The sequence below is a fragment of the Psittacula echo genome, assembly GCF_963264785.1.
Source record: "Psittacula echo genome assembly, chromosome: 10".
NCBI lineage: Eukaryota > Metazoa > Chordata > Aves > Psittaciformes > Psittacidae > Psittacula > Psittacula echo.
Window position 1 is genome coordinate 4,936,054 of NC_137741.1, and position 27,007 is coordinate 4,963,060.

At 39.7% G+C, this 27,007-nt stretch overlaps 1 protein-coding gene across 2 annotated transcripts in view; it reads right to left on the minus strand.

The window, feature by feature from the left end:
• Positions 1 to 251: 251 nt before the first annotated feature.
• Positions 252 to 27,007, minus strand: part of TLN2 (talin 2) — a gene marked incomplete at its 5' end in the record, with an annotated part of 84,941 nt that continues 58,185 nt past the window's right edge. For both annotated transcript variants that reach the window (XM_080626091.1, XM_080626090.1), the window contains 11 exons: positions 252 to 1,033; positions 1,978 to 2,103; positions 4,491 to 4,673; positions 4,762 to 4,824; positions 7,617 to 7,742; positions 14,646 to 14,770; positions 16,488 to 16,593; positions 18,030 to 18,137; positions 22,786 to 22,971; positions 25,018 to 25,134; positions 26,602 to 26,727. In XM_080626091.1, coding sequence (XP_080482217.1) covers positions 905 to 1,033; positions 1,978 to 2,103; positions 4,491 to 4,673; positions 4,762 to 4,824; positions 7,617 to 7,742; positions 14,646 to 14,770; positions 16,488 to 16,593; positions 18,030 to 18,137; positions 22,786 to 22,971; positions 25,018 to 25,134; positions 26,602 to 26,727 — 1,395 coding nt within the window. In that variant the 3' untranslated portion in view covers positions 252 to 904. The remainder of the gene's footprint in view (positions 1,034 to 1,977; positions 2,104 to 4,490; positions 4,674 to 4,761; positions 4,825 to 7,616; positions 7,743 to 14,645; positions 14,771 to 16,487; positions 16,594 to 18,029; positions 18,138 to 22,785; positions 22,972 to 25,017; positions 25,135 to 26,601; positions 26,728 to 27,007) is intronic.

Genomic DNA, 27,007 nt, shown 5'->3' on the forward strand with positions numbered 1-27,007 from the left:
CCATAAAAAAAACCAAAATGCAAGCTATTCATCCCAATGTTAGAGCATGTGTATGTGTGTATAATACTGTAAAAGTAGTCACACATTAGAGGTATATAATTGAAACAGCATTTTCTTTCATGAACCTGCTATTATTGAGGCAGTGACAAGGTTTCCATTTCTTTGTTTTCCAAGCTCTTTAAAGAATGGCTATTGCCACATTTTGTAAACCTAAATATTGTACAAGCAGAAGCTTGCTGGTATCAGGTAAGGAATAATACCACTAGTGCAAACAGGTGCAGAGACAATTCCTCCAGTTTTGGGGTGAACCAGCTATATAACACTGAAAGAGGACAGGCATCTTCAAAGCCACACTCATGCGTGTTTCTCCACTCAGACATACATCCTTCTCTGTCTTGGTCTTCTTTTTAAAAGAGTAGTTGGGGGAGAACCACCAGCTTGTGTAATATTTATCATATGAAATACTTCTTGACTGTTTTCCTGTTAATAAGATGAACGTTTTATAACAAGTCAAGGAACGATAAATACCTCAAGCATCAGGAAAGTGACAGTAATACTGACTTAGTATCTTTAGTAAAAAGTGAAACATTCTCTCCTGAGATATAAGTCAAGGAAGGAACAGGAACGATGAACCTAACACTGTACCATTATTTGATCATCATGCACCTCAGCTGCCCAGACGACAAAGAACAAGTGTTTATTCCCCTCTGCTCATCCAAAGCTATGACACGCAGTTTATTTAGCTAAGTGCTTGGCATACCAGAATGTTGTCAGAGCAGTTCTCACTGTACTGTCCCCCTTTAGCTTATTTCTTCAAAAGAAAAGAAAAAAGGAAGAAAAAGAAGGGAGAAAAAAAAAAAAAAAAAAAAAAGGAAAAAAGAGAAGGAAGAAGATCTCAGCAGGTTTAACCCTCATCTTCTCTCAGCTCTGTGGGTAGGAATTTGTATTGCTGTTGGCGAATCTGAGCCAGTTTTTTCCTTGCCTCTTCCAGCTCTCTTTCCTTCTTCAGCATTTCTTCTTGGGCTGCAATGATCTAGAGAACACAAACATAAGTTGTGACAGCAAGAGCAAGGAATACTGTCCATAAAACAAGATTCCTTTGTCTGTGACACCAGGCACAGGTAGGCCTTGAGCATTCTCCAGAGAAGCACCAAATTTCAGTGACTTCAGCAGGAATTGCTCAAATTTTTCCAGCTTCCAGCAGTAGGCCATCAAGAACATGATCATATTCTCACTTGTGCCTTAAAGAGGACTAAAAAGAGAAGAATCTATGAGCATAGTTTTATACCCATGATGGCTTTTATAGTGCTCATGGTGGTGTGGGGTTCGCACCATGTTTACATAATGTTTGCGCGACAGCAGAATTGAGCACTCATTACTGCAGGTGTCCACAGTATTTTCCTGCTTCTCAAAATGCCAAAGGAAAAACAACAGTACTACAGACATGCAGAAATGATAAATTTCAGTATCTTGTAAGCAGTGACCACAATAGGTGGTGTTCCTCATTCACAACAGGATCCACAAGCTGGTAAAGCCTCAAAGCCTTGGAGGCTATTTTAAAATACTGCTATTATTTCCCCATATTTGTTATGGTCACAGCAATGAACTGTCACCAGTTCTTATGTCTCTTTTTCTTTGATTATATACATACAAAAGCATTGTTCCACTAAGATTTGTGAATATTTGAAGTACATAAGAGAAATTTGAAAAGAACTACTAACTTCATCAGAACAAAATAAAAGATACTGGACACCAGTAGCTGCTATTACAGTAAATGCTCAGTGAAGAAGCATTAGATGTCTTGCAGTCTTGCAGCTGTTATGTCAATGGTTACCTAACAGTGAGGTATCAAGTAACTTACTATAGATTTCTACTTCTATTTGTCCAGCCTGCAATGCAGCAGATGGACAATCTAACACTATGCTACATTTCGATGATAGTTTTCCTCTGCTTTACTTCTTGGATGATTGTACCAACCTGAGCAATGCCACCCACAAACTTCGTTTTGACCACAACGTCGTCATCCTCTGCTTTCCCAAATGCTGCCTTTTGGGCAGCCCTGACCAGATTGTCTGATGCTCGCTTGACAGCGTTTCCTGCAGCCTTTGAAAAAGAACAAATTTAGCACAAAAATGTATAAGTAACATGGATTCATCTGAGCATCAAAACTAAAAGATCTCTGCCTGACTACACAACAAAGGTGTGCTTTGTTTTTCTCAGTGAAAAGTGAATGCATGTTGCAAAATCAATGGTACAGAGAGGAATACAATTCCTTAATTTCAATAGCTGGAAGCTGGAAAAAGCATAAACAAGATTTTATTTTCCCCTTACAGTTTGCAATAAAACAGGAGATGAAATCACAAGCTGTTACGCACAACACTGAGTTTTCTTCTTCTGTCCCTCACCTCCCCTCAGTCCCATTCCATATTTCCAGCTTCATCTCCCTTCCAACTTATCTCTCTTCCCACCTGAAATGACCCAAAGACAGATTAATTGAAATTTGCTCTGCTCAGTCTGGAGCTCATCCAAAGAGAATGGAAACATTGCTATTTGTTTCATTAAGTTTTGGCATAGGCTTAGTGCATTCCAAGGAAGTATACATGGAAAATGCAGTTCAAATGTCTTCTTCCAAAGCTCGCAGTTGTTTGTAGGGTAGGAAGGAGAAAACTAATAGACTTGAACTCCCATACCTACCTATTGATTAAAGGCATATGAAAGTGTTTGTGCTGGGGGCAAAGCCAGCTGAAAAGCCTCAGTAGTTTTGGCAAAAACACCAGTAGAACAATTTAGTAGACATCAACTCACCAGTTTTGCTATGATAAAGGACATAATTTCCAAGTGCAAACTTATTTTCCCTTTGTTATTCACTTTGTCACTAATAGGAAGCTTGATAAAATGGCCAAGTTAAATTTCAATATGTCCTTGGGCTTCTTTCTTTTTCGCATCCCCTTTCATCTTTTCACATTAAATCTCTGTTTAATAGTATCTGCCTGAGGGACTTAGCACCTCAAATTCCCTGGCAGAGCTGACAAAACAGTCTCTAATACTTGATTTTGTTCTTGTTTCTACTGTTTGCATTTAAAATTTATTCAGACCCATCTTGGCATTTGGATACTAAAGTGCAGGTTGCATTATAGTCAGAAATATCTCCCAGTTACTGATACAGACCCTTGACAAAATCAGTCTAAGTGAATCCTCTAGAAAGCACTAAAACCATCTCACCCCTAGAGATGAAGATGCCCCTGCTCATTGTAGGGGGTTGAACTAAATGACCTTTGAAGGTCCTTTCCAATCCAAACTATTCTATGATTCTTTAACATTGACATTAAAAAAACACTGTTTTCTGTAGAAACAGATTTTCACACAGTCATACATCTGGGTTTTTTAACTCCTAAATATTTAACCCATTTCTCTACTTTGAAAAAACGATGAAATCAATTCTTCTTCCTCAGATGGATTAAAGTCATACGTATTTCTGTTGGACTTGATCCTACCCATCCATTCATGAACTGTTATATTGAGTGTCCATTAGGAGCATCTGTGCAAATAAGAGTAAAGGGCAAATTTCACTGTCAAAGATACTTCAGTATGAAAAAAGGCGCTAAAACAGTTCTCAGGCTCCAGGCTGAGCCTGCAGGACAGGATGTCACAGATGGCTGTAGCCATTTTTAAAATGAACACCCTTCAACAAGACTACTGGAGATGTTCTATTTTACCCACCATAACACACTGCTAATTCAGCAACAGTTCATAGAAGCTCAGAATGAAATGGATGTTTAATGTAAAAGGAACCAGTTTAACATAAGAAAGTTAAACCAGCCTTGAGCTGAGACACTGCAGCAGGTTCTGCTCCTGTTTTAGCTTGACATTGATTCTCCATTTTAGAAATGTTCTATCTACAATTGCTGTGTCTTGATGCCTAGAAACAAAGGAAAGCTGACCATAACCCAGGCTGGCACTAAGGCAAGTACTTGTTGAACATATGTATCATTTTGAAGAGGTCAGGAGGATACTCATGCGCAACCCAGTGAAGAGTGCTTAGCTGTTTGAAGGCTTACTGGGAGTCTAACTGAAAGCAGAATAATTGCAGAGAAATCAGCTGTACTCAGTTGTTATAAAAATGCATGTAGTAAACATTCTCAGCTCATGTATTCCTATGGCTTACCATGGATATGAACCTATCAATACTGCACCTAAACCAAGGCTTAGCACAGGCCAGTCAACATTTGCATCTCTGTGTCTTGTAAAATTGAAGACTAAAACAAGCAGTAAAGCAAGCTGAAGCTACAGCTGAATAATGACAAATGCACAACCACCCTTGATGAATGCAAGTGCCTCACAAGGGGCAAGAATCCCACAAGGAAGAAAAACTGCACAGAGTGCTGAAAATTCAGTAAACTATTCCTAAAATTTGGGGTTTGTTCACACAGTGCTAAAATAGCATTTACATTGCACTGTTATAGATTTTCAGTAAGAAAGAACGTAAGTACCTGCAGCCTCCTCATAGCTTCTGAGTCATGATCAGCCTTCACTTTGCAAGCCACAAGCAACTGGGCTGTAGAAGCTGCCACTTGTTTGGCGGATGAGATGAGCTTCTCCTCACTAGCGTGGCCTTGTACTGATGCATTAGCTGCTTCACAGAGATTGCTGGTTGCAGCTGCCACCATTCGGGCCTAGGAGACAGTGAAAGAAGTCACTGTGTATTCCAACAGGACATTATTTCTTCAGGAATGGTGTTAGTTTTCCTCAAGAGTTACTCACAGCAGAAATAAGTCCCTGAGACCACTGTCCATCATCAGCTGCATTTGCAGGGATTGCTCCAACCTGAAAAACAGTTCATAGATATCTCACAATGAAACAGAACATATGATTGCTTTGTCTCAGATTTAAACAAACAGTAATCCACGAAAAAAGGAAACACCTGCACTGTGACTGTGCCCAGCACATGCAGGAGCAGAAAATCCAGCTGAAAGTTAGTTGTCAAAGTGTGCTTCCAGCACATGTCTGCCTGCTCATGTAGTGCCAGCCTGCTATGCTGCTTGGATTGCCCCATCATAGAAGTCTCAGAGTACTGGTTGTTGCAGCTGAGATGTTGGCCTAAGCAACAATAGCAGCAGATCCCTATCTCCTGATCTTTAAAAGACTTTATTTCTGTCTCCACAACACATTCAGATTTACATCATTCAGACTTACATCATTCCTCAGCCTCTTCTGATTCTGGTACTATCGGAACATACAAGCCAGAAAGCTTCACAGGAAAGCCCCCTAACCGCCTAATACTGAGCCTAATAATGGCATTTGAGGAAAGCAGCCTATTTTTATGCATGTCTAACCCACTGAAGTGTTCTTGACATCAGCAGTACAGGCAACAGCAAGTTGTTAGACGCAAGTAATGAAACAACATTCTACACACAGTTGGTTGCCAGCCCCCCACTCCCAGCTGCCGGGGCTGGGAGGTTTTGTGAGAGGAGCTGGAAGGTGTGAAATGCAAACAGGGTCCAGAAACTTCATGTATTTTTAAGAAAATGGAAACAGGGATTTGTACATAATGAGGATCCCAGAGATTGGAATCGAATTCTTACGTGTAGCATCAGCATAAACAGAAGGTGCGCTTTCTCATAGCTATGGTGACACACCATACCAAATTGAAAAGGTCAAAGAGGAATAGTTAGTTGCCAGAGTAAGTGTGTTTACTAGTACCATTAGCTGTTTGGCACTGAAGCATTGGATGTGGAGCAGATCAAACTTGTTCTTCCTGCCCACATGCCAGCTATACGTTTCTGGGAGGAGTCCGTACCACATGTCTTAGAAGGCTTCTTACAAAAACAAAACATTTCTCCAGTATCAATTACAAAATCTTCCCAGCAGGAACGTTGGAGCCATTCACTATGGACAAGAGTTTGGTCAGTGTTGTTATCACTACCTATACTTCCGGCAGGCCTGGAGGTACACGTTACTACAGCAGTCAGAGGATACCCCATAGTGATAATTGCCTAAGCACTCATAATTAGTAAAGAAGAAAAATGAGTTAGGGCTTCATTATTTCAAAAGTATGGCTTTATTTGTTGGTGAGAACTATCATAATGAGAGGATGTGCAACATTGATTTCGGTGGGGATTAATTTCTTCTTTAAAGACCACAGTATTATTTTCATATCCTTCAAGCACGCAAGAAACTATCAGTAAAAGCCATTTGCTTTAAAAATTCCTGATCTTTCAGCAAGTTGCTATGGAAAAGTGATGGATAAAACAAATCAGCTAAATTCAGTAAAGTAGGTACAACAGATCTGCTAATAGGGCACTATATTTGACAGGTGTGCTTCTATTAGAACAGCAAGGTAAAGCTTTCCTTAGAGAGATTACAGTGGTTTTAACAATTATCTAAACTTGGATGGAATAGGCTGCAAGTGCCATTATCCTCAATCTGAAAGACACAAACAGAAATGTATCTGTGGGAGCAAGAAGCCAAAACCTGTGGGAGATTCAGGGCTGGTACCAGGTATGTTCTCTATTATTCTATATAACTTTACAGTGGTGGTCACGAGGAAAGTAAAGCAAGCTGTATGCCATAATGAAACTAAGTAAGAACAGGTCTCACCACATAAACACACTGCACAATAATCTAAGCAAAGCAGGTAAGTAAAAATTCTCTTTTTTGGGCTGTCTCCATAGTCAGATAGATTTTTATCACACTAACATCTCATTTTATGCAGTACTGGTAATTTCCATAACTACAGCTTACAGTGGGTCTTTTCACACAGTTACATCACTATTGCTCTGAAACACATGCTCTGTGCTCCTGCTGGAACTAACAGCATGAGCTCTTCAGAAATTCTAGCTGAAGCAGAGAGCATTGTGCTTTTGTGACAGGGTCCATGATACAGTCTGCTCAGAATAAAGAAGTGGATGAGATTGGAAACCATTACTATACAACATCAATGATCCTCAACCAAATTGTTCTCACAGGGAACATATATGTTTGCTATTCAGATTTTAAATTTCGAAGTATATTAACTGAGAAAAAAACACAGTGATGGATAGGAAGTAAACCACAAAGCTCTCAATCCTGACCAGACCAAAAGGATGATGTGTTATAAGCACTCTTTCCATTGGTCCCAACAACAATAACAAGCACATCCACTTAAATGCACTGCATTTGCACACAGGCCTGCATTCTCACTGAATCAGACAACAAACACCGAGGACACAATGAACGAAACCCTTTCTATTCTGGTCCAGAATGGTGTTGTATACAGTGACATTTGCTTTCAGATCCCCAAGCTGTCTTGTGAGGCTATACACTACTAGCATGAATGACAGAGCTTCAGAAAATGAAAAAAACAAACCCATAAACACAACACCTCCCCACAGCAAAAAGAGCTGAAAAGCCAAACGCTGCATGACACTTGCAAGGTTTAAATAAACACAACTGTGTTTTCCCTCAATGGAACCAGGCCTGGGCCATGCATTGTGATAAGCAATAAAAATACTGACACTTTCATTAGTCATTCCCAAGTCTTTTCCTCGTGTTTTAACAGAGAGGAGTTAAGAGGCTAGATTCAATTTTGATGCTTTCCCCATCACCCACCGCTGTTGCTGCTTGTTCCGTTTACCTACCTTTCCCTGTGCCACCAGTTCTCTCTGGGCTGCTGAAGCTGACTTCACAAGGGCACTGGTAGCAGCTGCAATGGACTTAGCTGCTTCCAGGATCTGTTCTTCAAAATCCAGAGTCTCATCTGCTTGCTATAACCAAGAAGAAACAATGTCACACATTATTCACCTGAAAGCACTTGTATTTTCAAGATAAAGGACACACACAAAGTGAAGGAAGAGGATTTTGAAACTCATCAGTGAATTCATTAAGACCTACAACACGATTTTGTGCAAAGGAATTTCCTGTGGACTGAAGCTGAGAGTCAACAAAAGTGAATTAAAATACTGGGTTGCCCTGTGGCTGCTCACACATGAAATTGAGTATCACACAAGATACTTATAGAATCGCCTTCAGCTTTCTAACACATGACCTCCACTAGGGCTACTCAAAAGTACATTCAGAAAAGTCCAGGTCTGAAAAGAAATTCTTGGTTTTCCGGACCAAGATGATTTTAGTAGTGCTATCATACTGGCTTTCAGGATTGCTACACTAAATAGAGCATTTTCTAAATAGTTCAAGACTTCAAGCAATAAGAAAGAGCAGTGAGAAATGCATATTTTCTCATTCACCTGTACTAAGAAATGTAAAGTAGATGCCAAGCAAGTCATAGAGTTAACAGCTTTTAGTAAGAGCAGTCATTTCACAGAAAGCAGCATTGTGAAGCAGTCCAGTTTAGTCATCTTGGAGATAGGAAGTTCCAAAGGTCTGTCTGGAACACTTCAGTCATCCAAATGTGTCTTTCAACAAACATATGCAACTAGAGACATCAGCTGTTCCTAATGAGGTTTCTTACTTTTTAAAATGCAAATCTGTTGTTCCATAAAATAACTTCTTCAACTTCCTAATCACTTAAGCAAATACTGAGAACATTCATCCATTTAAGCATGCTTACTAGCTTCAAACAGTTAACCAAATAGAGACAAATCATTCTTGCTAAACAGAACCAGACCTGGGCCATGTATTCTGGTTGGGTTTTATGCAAAATAAACCAATAGAATGTAATTTGTTTGTGATCAAATCGTAAGTCTGCCAGAATCCAATGCAGTATGACGAATATGGATACAATACCAGAAGAGACCACCTTGTGAGACATGAGGCTTTTGAAATACAGGTTAATTCCAACTTATGCAACCACAGCATTTTTGTGTCAAATAACTAACTCTAAGAACACTGGCCAAGTGTCCAGAAAACTGGACACTTCATTTGCAAGTCTAAGTGCATCCATCATAGTTTGAGTCTTAGCTCTCCTCTTACTGCACTCTGATGAAATAGTGGTCAATTATAAAATAATAAAAGATAATGATGAGTCATTATAAATTGTTACAAAATGGAACATTGAGCAGTGCTCAGTCCTACCACACTTCACCTGACTGCCACATAACTGAAAGTCCAAGAGATGAAACTGTAGCATTCACTGACACCAGAAAAACTGAGTGATCTAAAAATAAACACGGATGTGTAGGTGAAGTTGTTTGGCACTTTAAAGATTTTCTTTAAAGATTTTATTTGAAAACCCTCACCTAATTCAAGGAAAAACATTTGTTTTGCCTTGCTCTTGGGCTAATCTTCTCAACTGAAGCATATGCCTCTGCAAAAAGAGTGTAAGGAATTGCTTTAAGTGCACAAGTCATGTTCCACGTGAATTTTTGGCAATGCTTGCAATGTCACATCACAACCATTATTACACCTAAGTTGTAATCACATTGGTCCTGAATTTATGCATCAGGCATCAAGTCTTACAAAACTCTACTTCAATCACAGCATCACAAAACCAAAGTGACTAAATGTAATTCAGTGTAGTCACAAACAGATTTTTTTTCATTATTAAAATAGATGTGATTTTGACTTTGATTTAAGTTGACTAAAGACATAAACTGAAATATCAACAAAAGCACCACTGGACCATAGCACATTTAACAGACAATTACTGCACTTCTACCTTCAACAGATTGTTATTACACTTTTATTTTATTCCAAGGCTCCTGTTATACTTAATTACTTAAATTAAGTATAAATTAAGAATTTAAGTGAGCACTTAAATTCTTATTTTCAACACACCAAAATATATGATGTGTATTATTCTTCCTAGGTCAGCATTTCAGCATTGTCAGAAATTCAGACTTGAGTGAGCATTTCAGTGTCTGCTTCCTTATCATAAAGGAGGTGTCATTCTTTTGTCCAGTTAATAAAGTGCCCATGACCATGCTCTGATCTATGAGGCAGATGGGTATGTGCCCTGTTTATTACAAAACAGCCACCAAAAAGAGCTGAAAGTTGTTGTTGCAACTCAGCTCAGTGGAGTGAGCAGATTAAGTATTGCACACAAGCACTAGGCAAAAATGACTACTTTCCAAGGGAATGCAGAGAAATCAGATCTCGCATTACTGAGAATGCTGTTGTAAAATTGCTGGATTAACTTCCACCATGGAGCAGCAGGTAAAGCTCAGTAGGAAAACAGACAGATAAACCCTAGTATCTCATTAGGAAACAGATTACGGGGTTTTTTCCCCCATGTACCAAATGAATTTTTTTCCCATTATATTGAAATCCGGGAGCAGAGAGACAAGACAATACAGCCCGAGGTTCTCAAACTTCCAAATCCCACATTTCCTGTTATCTCACGATTTCTTTATTTTCAGGTTGTGTGTGTGTGTGTTCTATTGACAGTTGATCTCTTCTGTGGATAATTTATTTTGGAAGCAGCCTTAACACAGCACACAAGCTGTGGAACTTCTCTTGAGTTTCCATCTTTTCTAACAAATCCCTATTTTCTATTCCTTCCCTACAGTCTTCCTGTCAGCATTCTCAGGTACAACGTATCTAGGGGTTGAATCCTCATGTGTGAAATAGGGAAGATAGCAGGAGGCTTGGACAGTGCTGTGTGTATGTTTACCTGTCTGTACTCTCCAAAAGGCATTCCTCAGCAACAGGACATGTAGCACTCCAAGACTGAACACAGCAAAACGCCCTACAAGGGAAGTAATCCTTCTACCCACTCACATTACTAAACAGTGTGTTCCTGAGCAGTCTGAAGTTCACATTCCTCAACAGTGCCCTCAACACGTGTCAACTCACAGCCTTCATGAACCAAGTTAGGAACAATAATGTGATTCATGGCAGAAAATTTCACCTTGCAGGATTTTAGTTACTTGAGGGGGTACTTGGGTTTCTTTAGAAAACCAGATTGATAAGACAAGTGATAAGTTTCTCCTTCCTCAAGTTGCATCTATGAAGATCAGCATCTTATTTCCCACAGGCTTAAACTAATAAGCTGTTATTGACTAAGTACAAGTATAAATGGATCAGAAAATGAAGTCACCAGAACAGACAAACAAAATTATTATGCTATAGTCTGTAGCATGAAATAGCCTGAAAATGTTGACTGCACCATTAAAAAAAATATATAATTTGAGTTGGTTTTGTACTGTATTTTAACCAGTTTTCTACAGCATCTCCACTATTAGGGGTAGCATAAATCAAGCCAGGGTTAACAGGAGAACAGATGAGCCCCAAATCTCATTGCTAAATAACAGAAAATATCACAAAAGATAAACCATTTTATTTTGAAGCGGCTCTCCTCTTCTGTTTCATAAGAGAAAACCAGTATGGGTAAGTTACTGCACTGAGCCATGGAAAACACAATAACCAGTTCAGATAAAGTCAGTCTTTGGAACAGCTGCTGCTCACTGTCATAAAAGGCCCTACACAGCTTAAGAGTCCCTCCAAGAGCAATTCCACTGATAAAGGAACCCTTCATGTATATATTTTAAATCAGATTAGATTAGGAGTCTGCAGAAAGTCTTCTAAACCTGCTTGTGAGTGAATGTACTCCTTCATATTGCCTTCTACTATATTAAAACCCCCGGAGACAGGGCAGGACACTGTAGGAATATGTTTGATATATAGTTGGATTAAATAACAACCTAATATATCAAACATATCACACAGAGTCCTGCAGAAAAAGGCATCCAGGTTTGATTCATCTTGGGGAAAAAAAAGGACAAGCTGCTGAAAGCTAACAGCAGGGAACTCTTATTGACTACTAAAGACACTCGTGTTTGAAGGCATAAGCCTGCACAGAAGCATGAAGAGCATACCAACAGACTAGGGTAGGTACAGCAATGCTCTCTGCTGTTGTACTTCATCTACCACACCTTTTCCCTTAAAAGTGTTATTTCCCAATAGCAGTGAAGCACGTAGGTGTTACTTAGACAAAACGTTTTTCTTCTTCTGAAACTACTAATTTGGGGATGGGGGTGTTGTTATTTCAAAGCCAGTGGCATATTTGCGTAACAGGAGGAATATGTGGTTGTATTGCAAGACGCATGATCCTCCAAAACGGAAAACAGAAAAAAAGGAGTCTATACTCCGGAAAAACAGAATTGTTATTTAAAGGAAATAAACCAGCCAAAACTTGCTTAATAAACAATAGAGATCTCATTGCTTTAGAGAACATTCCCCACCTTGAAGACTGTAATAAGAGCACTGAACAGGTTTTGTGTTATGGGGAATAGTAACACCACCTACTTAGGAAAGTCCTCAAAGCGCTTGTAAGATAAAAGCTCGGAAGACAGACATATATTGACAGGGTATCAATGGAGCAGGGGACTAGCACACTAAGCATTTTAGGAGCACATTCACCAGCAGCTATATGGCCAGAATTTAAAGCAGAGTATGCATCACACAATAAACATGAGCAGCAGTTAACATGTCTGTGTCTTATTAGAGAATGTTCTTTGAGATGACTCTCAGTACTGGAAAATGAAGACATCTCAGGCTATTGGTCTCAGTCTAAGACAGCAAACGGGTATGGTAGGTGCAAAAATATGAAGAGAAAACAAGGAAAAGAAGAATGAAAAAAATCCAAAAGTATATAAAAAATTCAGATAGCAGAACGAATGAGAGAATCCCCCACCTTCAACCTGGGAATTTTTTCTGTAGAAGTAATAAGACAAACTGGAACACATAGAGATGAAGATTTCAAATCTGAATGAAATGACTCTCACTCCCTGCCCCAGTAACAGAAGCTTACCCAAAAATAGAGAAGCAGCCACCAATTAATAATGATGAAGAAGATAGATTTCCTGCAGGCAGATTATTCTGAAATTACCAACTAATGACTTCTCTGCAAGTCCACTTGATGATTACTGTTAATCAAAGCAGAGCACTGGTCTAGCTGCAGCACTGGTCTGTTGCATTGTAGAAGATAGCTCCTATTCCTGCATTTCATAGACTAAGCATAAGAAAAATTAATTATATCAGCCCCCTTACCTAGTCTAGGCCTTCACACTACAACACTAGGTATGTTGTCAAAGATAGAGCCTGTTCAGAAGGAGGATATGAGGGAGGATATGAGCTACAAGTCTTCAGCAGAAAAGGTGATTTATGAGCCCCTCTGTGATCTTCCTAGTACCTTTTCATGTGAATTACAATCCTTACTGTGAAAGGGATTAAACATCTAAGAAAGGGTGTAAAGGCTGTTTAAACCCAAAATGACACAAACAGCTGGATACGAATTTTAGTTTCATTTACTAAAAACATTTAGTTTAGTTTTATTTTAGGCAAATAAACAGAGCAATAAATCACAGAGACTGGACACTCAAATTACCATGTTAAACGAGGAGCAGGTGTGAGATCTACATTCACTGTGAAATTACAATGACCCTGGAGAAGCTTAGATGTTGGAAGGAAACTGCTCCACGGTTACCAGGCAACACATATACACTATTGTGTAGTGATTGTACAGAAAGGTGATGGAGGACTCTTCCCCTCCTTGTACTCAGCCTGTGTCCTCTGCTCTGCAGAATCTCATTAGAAAGGACCATTTTTCTTTATAAACAAAATGGATATACTTGTTAAAAAATGCAAGACAAAGAGCATGTCTTTGTTATGAGCTGATTTATTCCCAGCACCAAGAAGTGTGGGAGGACTGGGGTGGCTGTGAAGTCCTCAAAGAGCAAAGCTACCAAAACCTATTTCATCTGATGTTCCTCAATGACAAAATACCACCCTGTACCGAAAACAATCATCTACCACTGAAAGTTCTTGAGGCCCTGCTTTTAGAAAGACTTCTCATTAGCTTCATTGAGAAAACAGTTTTGTACCTACAAAGCAGCATAAACAGGGAAATGGATATATAGTCCGTTACTGAAATCAGTTATACAGCTAAAGCATGATTTTCATTTTAAAGACATGCAATTCCAGGCAACAGAGTAATTTCTTTTAAATGCTGCCTGTTACTCCACACAAGGCAAGAAGTAGCAATTCTCTGTGATCCAGTCTTGTGAGCTATGTATACAACCAGAAGTAGTGGCAGTTTCATGTACTACCTCTATACCATCCATGAGAAAAGCTGGCTTAATTTTACCTAATATATTCAGACATACATTTGAAATGAATTTGCAATGTGCAGCACTAGCTTTCATAATGAACTGTAATTTATTTTCCTTCAGGAAAATTAATAGAAATGGTCATACCACATATCTCATTAGATACTGAGGCAGCTACTCTTTTAGCATGGCATAAAATGCCATGTTTTTAATCTAAGAAAATCCTGAAGGTCTTTGCATTCTCCTGAACCCCTTCTCTGTTGCTACTGCTCTCTCCTGATATATTACACACTAAAGATGAGAACAAAGCATCCTTCAAAGGAAAGCAAATGAGAATGACTTTTCACATCAGTCAAATGTGACTGAAAAGTAAATAATCAACAGCAATGATGCTGTAACTCTTAAAAGCATTTCTAACATTTGGCTTTTCTTACTTTGCTTGCTCATGGCTGGTGTTTGACTCACTCCCTGAAAAGCATCTTTTTATCCTTTTCCTTCAGGGGTGAGTCCCATTTAGTACAATGTCTCATGGCACTGAAAGCGAAGCAAGGTTTGATTGTTTATACCATTATCAGAGACAGTATCAAAGCATATACCAATATATGGGCTATACACATCTTCTGCTTTATTAACTTCAAAGTAACAGGGGGGATGGACACTCACCTTTGGCTTGGCTCTTGGTTTCAGCTGCTCTAACTTCTTTGCTGCAGCTTCAATTGATGCTGCAGCCCCTAGTAGCTCTGTCTCTGCAATGACTGTTGGGTCCTCTGGATCCACCCACTCTGTCCCTGAAATTAATACAGACAAAGACAATAACTTCAGAGCCACTGTGAGCTGTCACTCAAACAGGGTGATATGCAGTCAAGTGTCAAAACACAGGATGCACATAGTAGAAAGCTGATTTTAGTACCATAATGGCATAAAACCTCTAATGTTCATGTCACTGAGAGTGAAATGTAATTCAGAGTGAAAGAATGTATTTCTTAGGGTTACTCTATTATGAAAGTAACTGAAGAACTGTGCACACAAAGCAGCTTCAAAAAGGGATACTGCCATACCCTAGGAACAAAACTAGCTGTCACCAACTTGCGTTTATCAGAGCCCTTACTAATGTGGTTCTAACTTGGTAAGGTACATTGAGAAGTCTGACAGAATGGTAAAGATGACATATTATAGGCAACACAGCCATCCACAGCACACTTTTCAGAGTCTCTTTTTATGGTAGTGGCTAGAGATGAAGCTATTATTGACTGCAGAAAGCATGCTTTTGGCAATGTGTTTCTGACAGCAATGTAGAGTTTCTGTAACATAGCCAAAGGTCAACTTTTTTTGTTTTGTTTTGTTTAGTTTTTGGCATTTCTCTTGGCTCAAAGAAACTCTGGAGGTTCACAAAATGAACACTTGGCTGCATGAGTCCCAGATTTCTCTGTGCATTCTTATTTTCCATTTCATAACATTATTCTCTGGATGACAAGATTCAGAAAGCATCCATGTTCTGGACTGAGGGAAGCCATGAGACAGCCAACAGGAAAATCAGATGGAGAGAGAAAAGGAAACCAGAAATAAAACTTCCAAGTTCATAACTACTAGAAGCAAGGGGAGGAAGTGGCACCACAGATGGAAACAGCAAAGGATAGGAAGCAGTGTATACCAGGCAAAGGGAGACTAAGCTAGAATGAAAAAAACAGAACAAAGGAAAACAACTCTTAACACCTTTTTAAAAGTCACTGAAACTGGATCAGAAAGTTTGGGTGAACTTAATAATAAAATCTCAACTGAAACATCAATCATCATTAAGGAACAACTACTGAGGAGAAGGATACTGGCACTTTGCATCAGGAATAGCATAACCCATGTCTGATTCATCAAACAGCAAAGGAAATAATGTTGAATGTTTATGGATCACCATTGTGCCAGGTAAAGAATGAGGCAGTTTCTCTTATGGATGACAAAATCACAGGAAAATACAAAATGACTGGTTCCTACTTTTGATGTGCTGGGAGAAAACTGAAGTATATGGTACTGTAATCCTGCTGAGCTGTGTTTTATGCTGCTAATAGCTACAGAGTACATATATATGTGTTTTATATCAACTATCAGAATGTTACCAAAGACGTTTAGCTCAAGTAGTGTACAAGATGAAGGAAATCTATATTAAGCCTTAATATTGGCAGATAAGCAGGGAAAGAGATATTTTTGATGAAGGCAGCATGTATAAACAGTTAAAGCCAAACTTGTCGCTCTACTTGATGGTTCCATCTTCAAAGCCCACACAGATGACTTATGGTCAATCATCTTAAGTGGCAGAGGGCCAAATATACATGTTTATCAAGACTGTGAACTGAACATCAGCAATGAAATTTGAAGAATGAAAGTATGTGGTACCAAGACACTGGGAACATAATCAAAAGGGGTTTTGTTAGTTTTCACTTTGTTTTAAACTACAACAATGACAGTTCATCATCTGGAGTATAAAGCACACTGTATCCAGGCTGCCCAACTCACCTTTCATTGCCTCTGCTGATTGGATGAGCTCTGTAACAGCACCAGCAACCCGCTTGGAGAAAGACGCCAACTGATGCTTTAGTTCTGGAGTCGGTTTTTGAAGGATCTAGAGGCAAAGATAAAATGTACTAATGCACATTAGTAAGGATTCCAGAGAATGCTGGAACATTCCCAAGCCATACTAGTGAAATATTTATTTCCTGCAGCAATGGGCTGAGAGAAAACATGAGTGCAGTAAAAGAAATACAGTTATCAATGAATCACTAGGAGCAAAGGCCCACCTGCAATGCCTGATGCATGCTGAGAAAGTGGTACTGCCTCCGATTTCTACAGGAACTGGCAATATTATCTGGAAGTTCTCAGTGCTAAAGCTAGGACAGAATTTTCCAAAACAGCAGCACATGTGTGACTGTGTGAGGAACACATGCTTTAGCACTCCAATCTCAGACATTATAGTCATTATACTTAGGCATCAGGCTTAGTCTTTCTACACTGCTGGAAGTCATATGAGCAAACTGGATGATCACTATTACTAAGAAACAGAATTAAGAGTTCTGCAAGCTAGCTCTAGTTGCCTGTTCTGGAAAAAATCACCAATGGTGAACACAATGGGAATGCCAACCCTGGCAAGACCCTTAAATAGAAGGGAAAGGCAGACCCCTCTGAGCTGGATTTGCATGAAGTATTAAACTGCACTTCTGCAAATGGAAAACAGTCACACATTCAGACAGTGAAGTTGAATTCTTTCCTAAACAGGAAAAACATTTGCATCTTTAATTACCATGTTGTAGGGAGAAAAAAGATTAAGTTCTGGAAATTCACATATACTCAAAAACTACTTCTGAGAGGAAAGTGACAGATAAAGAAAGAGATTTAACAGCAAACCAAGAGTCTTGAAAGTCCCATTCAGGTGTGCATTTTCTTCATGTTTTCAAAAGCTGCTCTGCAAAGCAGCTCAAACTAAATGCACATCAAAACCACATTTATCTTTCTGTAAGCATGTTTCCCATTTTGCAGATAAATGCCTAACCTTGGATACAAGTAGAGAAGTTTTATGTAGAGCTTTGGGGATGTCATGTCTGGCATGAGTTGGAGAGCTCTTTGTGAGGCAGCGCTGGCTTGGGGTTTTGGGGTGCCACTGAGTAGGTGTGATTGCAAAAGGCAGGTTAAAGTGCTTTCCTAAAGAATATGTAACCTCTTTGCTCTGGGGGACAGGAGTGTGCTTAGCATGCCTAATGCTTACAGTGGGCTTAAAAAACACTGAAGTGTCTTATTTTAATTTCTTTGCTGGGGACCATTTTTAGGTCAGGACTCATCAGATCCCAATTCAGTCCCATTTAAGTACTTCTAGTCCTCCATCTACTTTGCAGTTTGAGCTGAAGCATTGAGTTTACTTTAGCTTGCTTTTCCTGAGTAACAAAACTGTTCATAAACTTGTGACAAACTGATAAAAACTTGTCACTAGCAGCTACTGTAGAAAGAGACCAGAGAGAGTATTCTTCTTGGGAGGAACCCAGTATGTGCATGCAGATGACTCCTTACCAGCAGAACATGTTCCAGGAGTTCCAAGTATCCCAGGGTACATTCTGTTCCAAAGCGCAGGGCTCGCTCTCGAACTTCTCCGCTCACATCTGGGTGATACGATGCTTGCTGAGGAGGCAGAATATTAGTACCCCAAAATTGCTCCCACCAGCAAAAGTCAACACAGAGCACATAGGGGAAAAAGAAGGGAAGAGATTTTTCATAACGTGCAAATGACATTTGAGCTTGAGGGCCAACCATTTCTGTTGTAAAGGCATAAGCAAAAGTTCAAAGAACAGCAGAGCTCCAGTTCCGAGAATGGCATTGGGAACACGTTTCCTTTCATCTGCACATTCTCTTGTCTGGGGGTACATCTGTAGTCTTTCTTAGTCCTTCATTAGATATTGTTAGCAGTAGTACTACTTCTTTCTGCCGCATAGTGAAACCCTTGAGAACCATCTGAAAATACAGAAGGATTTATGACTTTTTCTAAAGAAAAATACATCACTTGGAAAGTACCTTGGGGCTGGAATGGGCTCTTGGGTTGCATTTGTACTGTTTTGCAGTGCAAAGGTTATCTTGTTGTGGTTCTTCTTTTTTACCAATACCAACAAATATAAACATAGCAAGTGGAGTTTTGCCACCCACACATGGCTATTCACATCTTACAGGTTAGGAATATGCTAAACCCATTTTTAAGCCTGTACAGCCTACCATGAAGGAATGAAAGCAGAAATGGCCATCTGGTTTAGAGACCAAAGCACTGGCCAGGCCCCAGAAGACTTTGGCCAATAAAAGGGCAACCCCCAGCCCACCATGTGGGCCAAACATGGGTCTCACTTTTCCTTCTCCACTATGAAAGACAAATATAACAGTCTGCTCTTTACAGAAAGCTTTGCTATAGAAGTGCAGGAAATCGTTACTTTACATGAGATACACAAAAACCCCAAACCAACCCACCCACCCAAAAAAAGGGTTGGCTGCTTTTTGTTTTTGGTAACATGTTGCAAGTAAAAGCTTGTTAATGGCTTCAGCTTGATGTGGCGATTCAACACAGCAATGGGCAGCACTGGAACCATCTGTTTAAACACAGAGGAGCAGCAGCAGAGTCAGTGCTTTTACTTGTTAAGGATTTCCATTAAGTACAATACCTGACATTAAACAGAAGCCTGACTAATTCAAGCATGTTCTTTCTAACAAAAAGTGAAGCCTGCAGCCTCTTGCAGCTTTGTTTATTCCAAAGTAAGCTTCCAGGGAACTATTTTTTAAACGTTTAAGTGCCAGTTTTTGACAAGTTGGACTTCCTAAAAACCTTGAAAATCACCATTTCCTCTCTCAGAGCAGCTCCTTCCTCCCCTGCAGCTTCCTGCCTTCCGCTGGCAGGGGGCATTGCCTCACTGCTCGCCCATTTCCAACCCCTGCTACAGCCCTCAACATCCCGAGCAAGCGCTGCTGTCAGCGGGGCCCGGAGCCGGTCTATGGGCTCCCTCTGCCGGGAAGCTCAAGATGAGCAGAGCACGAAAGTCATTTCTGCAGGTTGCCAGCAAGTCATCTGCAGGGAAAGGCGATGGGAGGAAAAAGGGTAGGACTTTCCCCAGCTTCAAACACTTCAAACGAGCTCCAGACGCCCGAATCATCCAGAACAGCCCGTACTGAATTTTCAAGCAGGGTAGAAGGATCCGCCGGTGCACTGTAAGCATCCTAATACTCTTCCCTGTGCTCTTAAACGTTGTTGATACATATGCGATTAGAGCAAATATGTAGGACAGTAATAGAAATTTCCTTTTATGCGTTGCATACATAGCCAAAACTGACATCAGAATATTTTGGCAACATTTTTGAAGTGCAATGAGTCTTAAAACTGTATACTTCACAACAGACTAAAGAGGTAATAGCTATTTTAGGAAGACATTTTTGTATGCAGAAACATCCCAATAGCAATCTCACTACACCAGTTAGGACTCATAACAAAGATGTGTACTCCTCCATACTTGCACAGAAAACCTGCTGAAGCATCTCAAACAGAAACATATGTCCAAAGAACCAGAGTACACATTTATTTCCTCCTGCTGAAGCTTCCCTTACCTATCAGAATCCATTTTCTCTTCACATTCTTCCCAAACAGTAAGGCAGCAAGCAATACTTGGCTCTAGGACCACAACTTCTAGCCCATCAGCACTGATAGCGCTCATCAGCACTTGTGGAGGTAAAATGTACTGAGATAGTCATAAAATCAGTGCCATTTGAAGGAACCTGGAGAACTCACATAGTCCAACTTCCTGCTAAAAGCTGGGTCAACATTGAATTCAGACCAGATACTATAATAGTGATATAATGCACAGGTTACTTAGTGCATAGATATTATTTTGTACAAATAGGTAATAAAGAAATTGTTATTATCTTAGGGCCCGCTTTAACCTTCACTAAACGTAATTACAGTGTTCCACTGATTTTAATGAGAGTTGTCTTGGTTCGTTATATCCTGCAGTCATCAATCTCATTGTCTTTTGAAATGGCATCTTATAAGTATAGAATTAGCAATAGGTGCTGTAAATTCACATATAGCAGAGCAAGCACAAGCATATGAGTAACTGCTAATAAGTCGGACCCCTTACGACTTGCCTTAGGCAGCTGGCAACAAAATGGAACTTCTTCACAGCAGGGAAGTTTAAGCTATGTTCTATACAAATCTTCCATAGATCATACACATGTACTTTTCTCTTGCCCAAAGGATATCAAATCTGATTATTTGTCAGTGCTTATTGTACAGACCAGCTGAGTCACACCGGAAACTCCCTCAGTATTTGTCAAATATCACAAAAACCAAGTTGCACTCACTGCCTTGCGTAGCTTTTATGGCATACTGAGGCTAAGACTGCTGGTTCCTACCCCTAAAATTTAAGAGATGTGGCTTATCAAGGGAATGCCATGTACAGTAACCAATTTGTAGAAATTAATGGCATAAGATTTTTAAGGTTCTAAGCAAAATTTGTAGAAACAGGATTCGCTAAGTAAACTCTGCTACAAACTGTATATTTAAAAAGCTTTGTTAAATGACATGGCTATTTCGTCACACATTTTAGTTCAAATGTATACATAAAATTAGGATACCTGAAGACTTTTATTGCTGCTTGCCCAGTAACCACCTCTGATTTTATGAAAGCTAGGCAAGATAAAACTAGACCTTACTCCTTGTCAGTGTATCATTACAGGTAAGTAAAATGATTCTCAGTCACTTTCCTTCTGAGGATTGCTTTCTTTGTGAAGGTAATTCCCTGGGACACCACAGATGCTTTTCCAGCATCCCAGAACTCCATTGTTCCATTTGCAGGAAGTTTCATCCTGTCAGCCAACTTGCAATTCATGAACTCTGAAACCATTAAATTAATGGGAAACAAATGTATATAGAAAAAGATGAATGATCATAAGTAAATGTTCAGAATTACATATTGAGCTATACATTGTGTGAGTGTGTTTATATTATTTCTGCAAAAAGAGGATCCTCTTCATGAGAATTTGCTGTCTGCTTGGAGACATTGGAACAGAAATGTGGCACTAGCCACTTCCAAAGGACAAAGGATGCTTAGTGCACCTCAGCATCTGAATTCATGCCTGAATTAATTTGTTACAATGTGCCACAACTATGAGCTCTTCTTAGCCTCCCTCAGAAGCTTCAATTAACTGGCTTGGACCTACGACATAATAGGCTACAGTAGTTCTCATGGAAGTGGCACAGTCGTTTCGTTTTGCCATGCAAATTAGAGCAGGTTTGCTGTGTTGACCCTCCAGGTTTATGAAGCAGAGAGAACAGAATCCAGATTTGAAACATGCAAAGTGGTCAAGAACTGCCAGACTAAAGACCCTGACAGAAAACTCAGTATAATAAAAAGTTCTAAGTTCTATTAGGACTTGCACTTTTGTACGGGGATCAGTTTAAAACCAGAATTAACTCTTCCAATCCAGGCAGTATTAAGGTAAAAATTCATCTGTGACTGACTTAGGCAGTTGAGATTTGACCAAAAGCTGAAAATCAGACACCTCACAGACAGCACCATTATTTTACTGTCATTTTCCACACATGTAAAGGCAAAAGCAAATAAATATAATTTACAGGCAAAGGTACTTTTGTGTTACTACCAAGGACCAAAAGGAATGAGATCTTTATAACCCTTTCGTTTTTAATTTATGCTTAGATGTTGTTTATCATCCGAACAAAGCCAAATGGTTTAATATGACACATTCCCCCCAAGATTTTCAGCTCAGTTTTCCAAAGCTGTTTAGCTCAAGCAAGTGCAGAAAACAGAGTGCAAAGGCAAAACACACTTTTGAAAAGCACAGCAGAAATTGAGCAAGCCAACAGATTTTGTTAGAGGGGAAAGGACTATGAAAAATAGACCGGAGTGATTCCTTTCACCATTCCTTTCACTGTTCTAGCAATATTGAAATTGTATTTGTGACTGTAAGATTATCTGTATAATCTACTACTTGCACAAGTTGTTTGTCTGCCAGTTTAACAGAAGACTGAAAAGTAGGAAATTTCAGGTCAACCAAAACTTGTCATTTGCACAAAAAGAAAGAGTCGGTATTAGTACTGCTGCTTTTTTTCTGTGCATAACACAGATAATCCTTTCTGAGAGACAACCCCTTACCATTGATTTTCTCATCTGAAAAGTAGAGCATTAATACAAAGAAATCAAACAAATTATAACATTTGAGGCATTTAGAGGCACACCACAGGGAGGAGGAATCAGTCTTAGGCAAGCAAATGAATCTTTACCTTACAAGCTGTTAGCATGTCAGCTACTGCTTTGCGGCTCAGATTAGCTGTAGCAATCACATCTTCCTGTCTGCATGAGTTCCCAGCTGCAACAGCTTTGGCAGTTGCCATGGTGATTCCCTTCGTCATCCGGATTGATTCTTCAGGTGATGATGTCTTTTCTGGAACCTCACTTGACTGAAACACCTAAAAGTGAAAGCAGAAGGAAAGCCTGATGCGATTCAAGTCAAAGCAGAACATCCATGAGAAAGAGTCAGCAAATGAAAGCAGCCTTCCAACAGCAGGAAATTAGAAACATATTCAGAGTACTTGAATATCATTCTTGCTTGTCATGAGCCTGGTCCTGAAAAGCCTGCTAACCTACAGACAGCAGAGAGAAACAATAAGCTGAGGGAAGCATACAAAAAAAGATTAACCCATTCATCTCATTTGCCATTGCACTACCCAGATGACAGTTTGCCACTGAACAGCTGTTCAGAGTGTTATGGGATCAAAAGAATTACCATTCCTTTAATTATATTCTTTTTTCATCATGACTGCTGCTTAGGCTGTTCTGCTTACATGAGGAGGTCCTTCCTCTGCAAAGGCTGGGCCCTACCAAGCCTTTGTTAATAGTACAGTGTAGGACAGACTGAGAACATCACTGAAACAGTCAAATGGCTCTAAAAATGGAGGTGGAGCGTTGTCTCTTACACTGTGCTTAGCCTTTCTTAGAAGCCTAAAGGTATAATTTTGCAGGGTGAATTGTGTGAAAATAGTTCAAATTATCTGACAGCACACACTGCTCTCATGAATACTGGAATACATGAACTGTGGCACAATGTAGGCAATAAAAGCTGGGTAACCTTACTTTTATTTTACATTTCTTTTTTCCTGAACTTTAGTCTGCATCTGCTTGCCATTTTGTTACTGTGCAGGGGCAATCTGGAGTGCACAAATCACCAGGAGAGGTTTCTTGACTACACACAGTGCAACCTAAGCAGTCTAGTGGTTAAAGAATAAATATATCTGGGTACACATAAGCCTGGTCTATCCCATGCTCCCATTTCATCCGTTTTTCACTTTCTCCCTCTAGAAATGGAAGCAAGATCAAAAAATAAAGTTTAGTTAAATGGGTGAAGGACATCCCTCAGTGTTGATCAGATTCAGTCCCTGGAGTCCCAAGTAAAGCTTGAGGCATTTTCTGGAGCACATACGTGCCATCCTTGGTTCCTCTTGACCCTCTCCTAGTATTCCACTTTTCTCCCTATGAAAAAGATGGCATCTCCACAGACCTATTCCTTAGCAATGCTGGCAAAAAGAAAAGGAGGAGGAGGAACATTTCAAACAGATACCAACCAGACGTGATTCACAATCTTTCAGTGACTGATCAGGACAGGTTTTAGATCAGAGTTATGGGAAGGAATGTAACTTAGCCAGGCCTTCATGAGGGTACATGACAGCAAAGCGCACTAGATATCCTTGCACTAGATACAGAACATTCGTGATCAGGTACTGAATTGAGTTTTTCCCACTGCAGACACTGTGTGATTTCCCAGCCACTACGTACAGGTATTTTAAAAACCCTAAATGATCCAAATAAACAAGAGTTATTTCTTCATTACAACAGCATTGCTCACCCAGTGAAACATAGATGTTTTATGGAGAGCACTTGACAAGGCAAAACTGTGCTAGCACCATTATGGTGTTATTTTTATATCTTTTAAAGAGGAAGGAAAACAATTGTCATGGTCTAGCACCTAATGTGGAAGTTAATTCCTGCTGAGACAGCATATCAGATAGCAGACTATGTATCACTGGTAGTATCATTTCATAATAAAGGAAAAACAGAAACAAGATTAAACTGGTGGTGCAATATAGCTATGATGCTGAGGAGACATTACCCAAGCCAGGATCAAAAGAAATAGTACAACACTGAACTCCGAAAAGAATACCTGTAGTGAAAGCTTAATAGCTAAAGAACAAAGAAGCAGCAGTTGCTTCTAGATATGCACAAGAGAGTAGCACCTCAAATCTCAAAGTGGAGACTGTTAACATCTGAAAGTAGATAGGCTGAAGTGGCATTGTAATTTTAGTTTCAGAGATGACTTGCAACAGGTAGAGAGCACCAAATTGTATCCAATGCACTGCAAGGCAGTAAAACAGAGCTTGAGGAGGAATGCCTGGGCTGCCTGGTTTGAGTGTAAGAGCCTGCTTCAAAAAACAGCCACATATTGTTATTCTGCTCTGTACCGTGAGTTCCTGTTTGATGTACTCTATTGTGGCCTCAAGAGCTCTTGTCCCTCGAGTAGCTTCATCTTCTACTGCTTTAACAGTCTTCAAAAGCGATGTGACATTGGTTACCATCACCTGAAGGAGACAGAAGTGAAGACAAAGATACATGATTCCTTCCTCCCATTTTTCAGAGATAGCAGAGTATGAAGTAAGGCAAATTGAGCTAGGTAGGATTATGACTTCTAGTAGGGCCTAAGAAGCTTCATGAACTGCACTTGTTATGGGACTAAACACCAACTCTCCTGCTGGCCAGTTTCTGAAATTGCCCTGTAAGCTGCAGCACAGCTAGCTGCAGAGTGACACCATCAATTCACAACATTTCCATTTCTCTTAGACAGACTGATTATCTTAGTGTCTTTTTTTCCCCCCACGCATCTTACACTCAAGTTGAAAGAGATGTGAATTGAGGTATGGTATTTCTTTTTGAAAGGTACCCAGTACCATCTCTGCAATCACATAAACTCCCAGGTAAGCAAGTAGTCAAACACCAGCCTCAGACCCAAATGCAGAAACAGAATTAATGTTACTGTTCCCAGTACATACAATAGTCCTGATGCAGAATGACCTCATCTTCACTGCAATAACTACACCCTTCTTATACCCCAGTATGTTGAGATAAAAATGACAGCTACAGTGAAAAAAGAAGAGACAAAAAGGACAGCTTCTTGACCATTATGACTTAAAACAGAGAGCTCTTCAAGGCAGAAAGAGCCAAGAAGCCAGTTATCTTTACTAGATGGGTCATTTCTAAACAGTACCTCAACAATATACTGTTATCATGTGCTCTGAAGAGAGGCACAAGTCTTACATATAAGCAATAAACACAAGAGTGAGAATAGGTTCCAGCCAAGCAAGAAGCTACCATGACACTCATAATGTGAAAGCAGAAGTAATACCACCTAAATCTCCATGTCTGGAAATATTTTGCTGACACAAAACCACAAGATCTTTCTGAGGCCAATGTCAAAAAAACATCTTAGGTGAAGAGAAAATCAACATATCACAGGTATATTGTAATCTGTGTGTTTTGTGCTTTGATATCTATATAGTTCCTGGAAAGGTCTAGGAGAGAGGGATCAGAAATGCACAATATCTTACTGCAGAGTTATTGGAGGGTTTTTTTTTTCCTTCCCTCCCCAAGCCACAAGGTCCAAATAAGGAGGCCCCATGCCTATCCTGAGCATGATATTGTTTAGGATGTAGTTTTTAGGTACCATTTTATACTGGATAAATTTTAGTCAATAACATTACTAAAGGAGAACCTGCCCTGAGATACAGGCTGGCAAAAGAAAGCAGTTTCTCTTCAGAAAGATGATAGTTCTTTCAACAAAAATCACACAAGTCATCTGACAGCCTACAAAACTGAAAGCTACATGGAAACTCAATAGCATCTTATTTTGCTATATCATCCTAGGATGATAATGAAACAAAGAAACAGATGGGATTTCATGCCATCAGGAATTGCTGAAATCCAAGCTTTGCATGTCTATCAAGTGCAATTGCACAGATAGTTTCAAATAAAATGTAAGAATATGGCTTTACTTTAGCAGCACCCTTCAGCTGGTACATAGATGGATCATCCGCTGGTTTGCTGGCTGCTCCTTTGGTAGCACCAATGAGATCAGAAAGTGCCTTTGCCACATCCTTGATAGCATTGATCAGGACAACCTGTAGGAATGAGACACAGTTGTGAGCCTCAGGCAGGAAAGGGCAGACAGGACAAGGGCGTGATTTTGAGAACACAGCTAAAAAACATAAATCTACTACTGGTCAAATAGTATCTCCCTCCCTCTACTCCAGTAAAACACGTGTTCTGGAAGAGGAAAAGCTGTGTTGATATTTCATACAACCAGTCAGAAAACAAAAGTGACTACTTCCCATGAAGACACTGAAACATTGACTGCAGGTAGGATTTCCTTCCTGTGAGCTTCCCTAAGAGGACATTTAC